General features: G+C 52.2%; 1 protein-coding gene across 1 annotated transcript; it reads right to left on the minus strand.

The window, feature by feature from the left end:
- Positions 1–1,873: 1,873 nt before the first annotated feature.
- Positions 1,874–4,268, minus strand: LOC110091411 (brain-specific homeobox/POU domain protein 3-like). The gene is made up of 2 exons (XM_072981270.2): positions 3,943–4,268; positions 1,874–2,912 (listed from the first exon to the last, which is right to left on the minus strand). The coding sequence occupies exons 1-2, from the start codon at positions 4,168–4,170 to the stop codon at positions 1,965–1,967; spliced, it is 1,176 nt and encodes a 391-aa protein (XP_072837371.2). The 5' UTR covers positions 4,171–4,268; the 3' UTR covers positions 1,874–1,964.
- Between the last annotated feature and the right edge of the window lie 3,246 nt (positions 4,269–7,514).

The raw sequence follows: 7,514 nt of genomic DNA on the forward strand, positions 1-7,514 counted from the left end.
TACCTGAAATGAAACTAAGCAACACACAAACAAAACCGCCCCCACCCTTTAATAAATGCTCGAAAACTAGAGGGACCAAAAGTTTGCAGAAGACAGCCCACGCAGGACAGCATCTGGAGCGAGGCAGCTAGCAGTAAGGTTATCTGTATTGTGTGAAAGCATCTCTTGGCTACAGCCGGGGGTGGGGCTGGAGGGGGGGGCTGCCCGGAAGAAGAAGAAAAAGGATTGATAAAGGAGGCACTTCAATTTCTGCTCTGTTTGCATCTCTTTCTCTCCCGGATTATCCAAAACCCGGGACGCGGTAAAACGTGCATGTTTTATTTGAAATTCCGGAGCATACACCGACACAGAACGTCATTCGTCGCACACCGGCACAAACGGAGGACAAAATTGTCTTTCTCTCCCACCCTTAAAGGAAAGAAAAGAGGCAAAACGTTCCTGGGAGGCTTGTTTCCAAATAGGCCAAAGGAACCAACCCAAAACAGAAGAAAGTGACCAGTTGCGAACAAAGAAGTGATTTCTCCTGATCATACCCTTAAAACAAACAAACAAACATAGTATTTGGAAGGCGGTGGGAAGGGAAAACATATAAATTAAATGCACACAAACCCCCTCGTGGTCCCTTTTCAGTTATTGCGTCCTAAAATTAAATCAGGGCAGGGAGTCGCGGGGTAGACATAAGTGCGCTGCAGGAAAAAGGGGGAAAAATAAATAAAAATAAAAACCACCCAAACTTAAAAGTGATGTCGAATTAAGGAACCCAGGAAATTCTCCCCGGGCTTCGCCTCCTGGAATTCTACTGCTTTTCCATAGGTTGAAAGAGTCATAAACGCAATATTTAATGATTTGATTGTCAAAGCGCTGTTGTTGGTTTTTGTCTTTTTGTGGGTTTTTTTTTTACAGTGAAATTATACAGGCAATTAAAATATTTCAAGTGAAAGAATAGGAAAATGTTGCTGCTTCTCCTTCGCGGGGGGGGGGCAGGCTCTTCTTTTTTGTCCTTTAAACGGCCTCCCCGGCTCCCCCCCTCCGCCCCGAAAATCGTTGAGGTAGGGAAAAAAAAGAGCGCCTGTCGCAAACCTTAAAACGGGATCCTAGGGCGGGATGAAGAGGAAGCTCAAAAGGTGTCAAACATGCGGAGAGGACGTCGGGATGAAGGAAAATTAAGCCAAGGATTCCCTGTGTTTACAATTTCTTTTTAAGAAGATGGGGGGGGCGGTTTCCCATCGAATCAAACCGGGAGGGCCCCTATTTTTAAAAAAAGGGGAAAAAAACTTGGGTCAGAAATATATAAATAGTCTCTCTCTTTTTTAAAAAAACAAAAGAAAACACAGTTTTGGACCTGAAAAGGAAACGTGGTTTTCTTTCCCTCCCCAAGTTAAAATTTCCTTATTTCCCTTCTCCTCCACTCCCCCCCCCCTTTTAAAAAAAATACCGGGATGGAAATGGGATGGCGTAATAAAGCCCCCCCCTCCGCTTTCTCCTTCGAACCAAAGAGCAACAAGAAAGAAATGCACGAAAAAAAGACCCAACTTTTTCACTCACCAAGAATATGGTACAGTAGCATATGTTTTTTTTCCTCCTGTAAAGTTTTTTTTTAAATTATTTGCATTGTTCTTTCCTCTTAGAAAACAAGAGTCCCGTTTATTCTGTCTTTCCGACGGCGGTGGTCCGTTCGCTCGCTTTCCTTTATTATTATTTTTTTCCTCCTTTTCTTTTCCTCGGCCTTTTGAGCTACGGGGTATTCCCGTGAAGTTCAGGACGCGAGGAAGGAGGCAGATCCGCCTGGGGGGGGGGCTGTTGTTTTTCCATCTCCCCCCCCCAAAAAAATCGTCTCTCCCCGTTGTCGCCATCCTCTTACCTCTCTCTCTCTCACACACACACACACGCACAAACACACGCGCTCTCTCGCTCTCTTTCCTTCCCCCCCCCCCGCTCTCCCGGGCCGTCCTCTCTCTCCTCCATCAATAGGCGGCGGAGAATTTCATGCGCTTCTGTTTTTGTCTCTGGTTGCAAAACCAGACGCGCACCACGTTCTTCTTGAGGTCGAGCTTCTCGGCGATGGCGGCGATCTTCTCGGAGGAGGGCCGCGGCTGGACGGCGAAGTACGCCTCGAGCGAGCGCTTCTCGGGCGCGGCGATGGAGGTGCGCTTGCGCTTCTTGTCGCCCACCGCGTAGACCTCGGGCTTGGCCAGCTTCTCGCGCTGCGCCCGCTCCGCTTCCTCCAGCCAGGCTTCCAGGATGGGCTTGAGGGCCACCATGTTGTTGTGCGAGAGGGTGAGCGACTCGAAGCGGCAGATGGTGCTCTGGCTCAGGCAGCCCACGCCGGGGATCTTGAGGTTGGCCAGGGCCGAGCCCACGTCGGCCTGCGTGACCCCCAGCTTGATGCGCCGCTGCTTGAAGCGCTCGGCGAAGGACTCCAGCTCGCGCGGGTCCGTCTCGGCCTCCGGGCCGGCCAGGAGGGCGTGGGAGGGCAAGCCGTGCGGGGGCGGCGGCGGCGGGGGACCCATGCCCATCGGCGGCGGCTGCCCGTGGCCCCCCGGGGGCCCCATGGCGTTCAGGCCCGGCAGGTGGGCGTGCGGGTGCGCGTGGGGGTGGCCGGGCGCGGCGCCCACGTCGGCCAAGGGCAAGGCCGAGTTGAGGTGGTCCAGGAGGTCGCCTTCCAGGCCCTGGGCCGGCTGGTGCGGGTGCGGGTGGGCGTGGGGGTGCGCGTGGCCGCCCAGCACCGACGGGTGGTGCAGGTGGACCGAGGAGGAGGTGGGCGTGCAGGAGACCGAGACGCTGCTCATGGTGTGGTAGGTGGCGTCCGGCTTGAAGGGGTGGCTCTTCTGCGACACGATGTCCACCGCCGCCAGGGCCTCGGCCCCGCGGAGCAAAGTCTCGTCCAGGCCGGCGAAGAAGTTGCCCTGCAGCTGCGGGAGGCCGGAGCGGGAGGGAGGGAAGCAAGCGGAGAAAAAAAAGGGGGGCTCAGTGGCGGGGACAGCGCCCAGGAGAGAGAGAGAGAGAGAGGCCGGCGCCCCCCCGGACCTCCCCAGGCCCACCCACGCCCCAACAAAAGTTCCCCTCCCGTGGGGACCCCAGCTCCCAGAATCCCCAGGCCAGCGTCCGGGAGTTGTCGTCTTCCTCCCACTCCCCAAAGGAAACTTCGTCCTTTGGAAGAGTTCGAGGGAGTCGCAGCCAAGTCGACTCCAACCTCGACTCCCAAGTTCTCCGTTATCCCCTCTTGGTACCGCAGGTGAATCTCCTCCCGGCTTGCCCGAAAATCCCAGCTGGGGGGGGGGTCCATTTCTACAAAACCCCAGAAGTCCAGACAGGGGTCGGTGGGAAAGGGAACCCGAGCCAAGGCGGCTGGGGAGCTCGATCCACCCTCTCCCTGGAAAGAATTCTTTGGCCGGCGAGGCGGCCTTCCTTTCCCGCCCGCCCGCCTTTCCTGGACGACACAGAGCCCCCCCCTCCTCCTCCTCGCTCAAGCCAGGCGTCGTCGTGCGGTGTCCCTCGGACCCGATGCCTCCGGTTCGGGTCTGCTTCCCTGCGGGCATCTCTCCCTGCCCTTCAGCGCAGGAGAGGCCCGCGTGCCATCGGACCGGACCAGACGGCGGCGTTCAGGATGCGTGAAACCCGGGAGGACCCCAGAGCGCACCGCAGGAATGGCAAGAAGGCGGCAGGGAGTCCGTGTGCGCCCAGGACACTTCCACTAAGCCTCCCTCGGAGGGCGAGCTGCTTCAGCATCCCCCCTCCCCTCCCCAAGCCTCCCCCTTCCTCCCAAGCTGGGCAGGATCCTGCTTGACAAGCCCTCGGGGGTCCCTAACCCAGAGAGCTTCGCTCACCCCCCCCCCACCTCCCCTCCTGCGCCTTTATTCCAGTTTGGGTCCCCGCCCGGTCCGATCCCCCCCCCCCCCGCTGCCGATGCCCGGGGCGAGGCTCGGGTTCCCCCGGTCTTACCTGGGGGCCGGGCAGGCAAGCCCTCCGGATGGCCTCGGAGCTGGAATGCAGGTGGGTGTACTTGGGCTCGTGCAGGATCGGGTGCATGCTGAACGTCTGCTTGCTGTTCATGGACATCATGGTGGCGGCGGCGGCGGCGGCGAGTGGGAGACGAGCAGGTGGCCGCTGCGCCCGCCCGGCTCGCCTTATTGTCTCTGCCGCGCGCCCCGCCGGCCCGAGCCGGGACATTATAGGGCCGCCCCGGCCACACCCGCCCGGCGGGCCGGCCTCCTATTGGCCGCCCGCCTGGGGGGGGGGGCGCCACGCCCACTTTCCCCGCCTCCCTCCCTCCCCCCCCCCCTCGGCCGCGAAGATGCTCCCCTTCGCTCCTGCGGCGGGAAAGGCCGGCGAGCCGCCCGGAGGTGGGTGGGTGGGTGGGAAGTCCCGGGAGCGGGCAGGGGTCCGGCCCGGCACCCTCACGCCGACCAGGAGGGGCCGGATCCGGCAGGCTGGAAGCCAAGCTGGGAAGCCTGGGGTTTCTGGGTGGGTGGGTATAGAGAGAGAGTCTGTGCAGCGCCGTGACTTCTTCTTTGGGGCTTGTAGTTCAACAGGTGAGGTTTCCGGGCTCTGGATGGAGGGAAGAGAAGCTGAGAAAAGAGCTTAAGGGAACAGCACCGCAGGAGAAAGTCAGGGACAGAGATCTGGTATGGGGAGACCACGCACAGGCCCGCATAGCATGGGATTTGTAGTCCAACCGATCTAGAGAGGGCACCACCGTCGGAAGGCGCCTCTAAGGTAAATACTTCCCTCGGGACCAAACAAAAATACGCATGGCAAGGTGTTATCCTAGGGCAGCTTTTAGAACTGTCTTTTCTCCTGATGAACCAAACACTTACCTCTGCAATGTCTTTTGAATATTGTTCTTATTATGAGTTTTAACATTATTTGTTGAATGCTTTTTTAAATATTGCAATGTATCTTTCGGTTTCTAACTTTGATTCTTTCAGTACTGTCAGCCTCCTTGGATTTTTTTTTTCTCCTAAAGGAGAATTACATAAACATTCATGGAACAAGCCCTCTTCACTCAGTGGGTGTGCTGTAGTTGGGACTAATACCCTGTTTCCCTTAAAATAAGACAGGGTCTTATATTAGTTTTTGCTCCAAAAAACACAGTAGGGCTTATTTTCAGGGGATGCTTTATTTATTTTTTCATGTACAATCTACAGTATGTTGATTTAAATACAGTCACATTCTTTTCTTCTGTTTGCTGCACAAGGGTGGAGGGTGGGCTTTCACTTAACTGGGGCTTATTTTTGGGGTAGGGCTCATATGACAAGCAGCCTGAAATATCCCATTAAGGCTTATTTTCAGGTTAGATCTTATTTTCAGGGAAACAGGGTAATTGGATTTTGCTCCATATATGTAACATACATCAGCTTTTGTGTATATCAGCTTCCAAATAAAATTAAATTGGATCACTAGAAAGTTACAAACAAGCGGAGCTTTTAAGTTCTCTAGAAATCAGAGCTTGGGCAGAAACAAGCCAAAGCAATGGGAAGATCTTCAAGGCGTCTAAGCTAAGCTTTCGTCTGCAGAGAAAGGACAGGCTGAAAATTGGTATGCTGGATATCTCTCTCTCTCTCTCAGGTGGCATCTGCCAGGGGTTTCTGGCCTGGCTGGCAGTCTGATTTCCAGAGTGAGAGGCATCACATCTGGCTCAATGTTTGCAATTATTTTACTTTAACACCACATTGTTATGTAGTGCCATGATTCTCAAACTGGGCCCCCCAGATATTCTTGGACTTCAACTCCCAGAAATCCTGGCCAGCACAGCAAGTGGTGAAGGCTTCTGGGAACTGCAGTCCAAGAACATCTGGAGAACCCAGTTTGAGAACCACTGGTGAGGGCTCTGCAGAGACCAGGGTCCAAATCCCCACTTGGCCAGGAAAACTCTCTGGTGGGTTGGAACTGGTAAAACAATTCCTTAGATATCTCACTTAATTTGGGAACCTCTTAGAGTCACTATAAGTTGATTCTGACTTGATATCACAGAAAAAAAACAATAACAATTTTATACAATCTTTGCCAGGCAAAGACTCCTGGTAGAGCTTGTAAACTTGCCTTATTTGTAACTTTTTAATGATCTAATAAGAATATAAATAATCTCACCCAGCAATTTCTTTCTATGAATGGATCACCAGTCTAGTTTAATTTAAAAAAAATCATTAAGGTACTATCTGAACAAATACAGTTATTCAGCCCAAACTGCAAGATAATTAAACATAAATATGTCTAGTGGGTTCAGCAGAATAATGCACAGGAAATCATAAGAAGTTGTGTGGAAAAATAAAAACTAAAAGCACTTAGTACTGGATAGCTCAGTGGTTTAGACATCTGGCCATGGAGCCAGAGGTTGGGAGTTTGATTTCCCCCCCCCCGAATCTCCTTGACAGGGGCTGGACTTAAAGACCCAGAGGGTCCCTTCCAGCTGTGCAGTTCTAAGATTATTAAACATATTAAACATATATTATTATTATTAATAATAATAACAATGCTAACAGAATCTCAAAATCATACTTGTAATAAGTATTCTTTCTTCCAATCCAACCAAAGACAGTTTCCTTATGCAAACACAGTTTGTGAAGTTTTTCAAGTCTATTTTCTCACACAGAGACCAAATGAATTCCAATAACATTATACCCATTTCACAGATTTTGGTGCAACACCCAGGACCATTGAGTTCTGAACAAGCTTTTGAGGAACTCCTGAGAGGGTGGTGGAAAACAATTTCTACGGACAGAAAGAAAACCACCAAATGAAAGTCATGTACAAGCGGAAACTTGAAAGCTCTTCCTAATTGGGTCCAAATCCCAGAAAATCCGTTTCTCAACTTTATATTCAAACAGAAATTGCACTCTCAACACAATTTCTACAGGTCTAAGTCTTCCTTGAAAAGGAGGATAGGAAGACAGTGCCTCACCCTGCAGTGAGCAGAGTTTCCTCAGTCTGGGGAGATTTGGAGGACAAGTCTGAGATCCAAGGAGGCCTGCCCAGGGCTTTTTAAAACTCACTTGTTGCCCTTGAAGGCAAGCTTGCTGTCCCAGCCCAAGTGCTGAAATAGTCACACAATCTCTCTTGCAGCCAAATTTCCGTCGACCTCTGTGCCAAGGATCTCTGGTGTGCATACCCTGGTCCTGCTCATGTAACTCAGACCTCTCCAGATCTGTTACCCTTCAGATTTTTGGGACAACAAATCCCATCAGCCTCCCCACATGGTGAAGGAGGAGAGGTATCTGGAGAGCATCAAGTTTTGCTGCCCATGTTTGGAAAGTATCAGAAAAGCATGTGGGAAAGGCCATTTAGATGTTCGCTGCTCAGAACAGCTACCTGGAAATATCCTGTTGAGTTCATGCAAGGCTTAGATTTCACAGCACAGTAGGCAGAGTCCTTATGTCTCTTCTGCTACATGCCCTGGTTTCTCCCATCTCTAGAGAAAAGGGTACAGATGGTAGAAGATACCTCCACCTAATACCGTCCAAACTTTTCAGCACTGCAGTAGCAGCCAGACTTGGAGAAGTTACTCTTTGGAGTCA

This window comes from Pogona vitticeps, chromosome 11 (genome assembly GCF_051106095.1).
Source record: "Pogona vitticeps strain Pit_001003342236 chromosome 11, PviZW2.1, whole genome shotgun sequence".
Classification (NCBI taxonomy): Eukaryota; Metazoa; Chordata; class Lepidosauria; order Squamata; family Agamidae; genus Pogona; species Pogona vitticeps.

Bases quoted from the DNA above. Each gene is read 5' to 3' on its own strand.
- LOC110091411 (XM_072981270.2), bottom strand. From the start codon at position 4,170: ATGTCCCGGCTCGGGCCGGCGGGGCGCGCGGCAGAGACAATAAGGCGA. The intron at 2,913-3,942 runs GTAAGACCGGGG...GGCCTCCCGCAG, and splicing joins CTTGCCTGCCCGGCCCCCAG to CTGCAGGGCAACTTCTTCGC.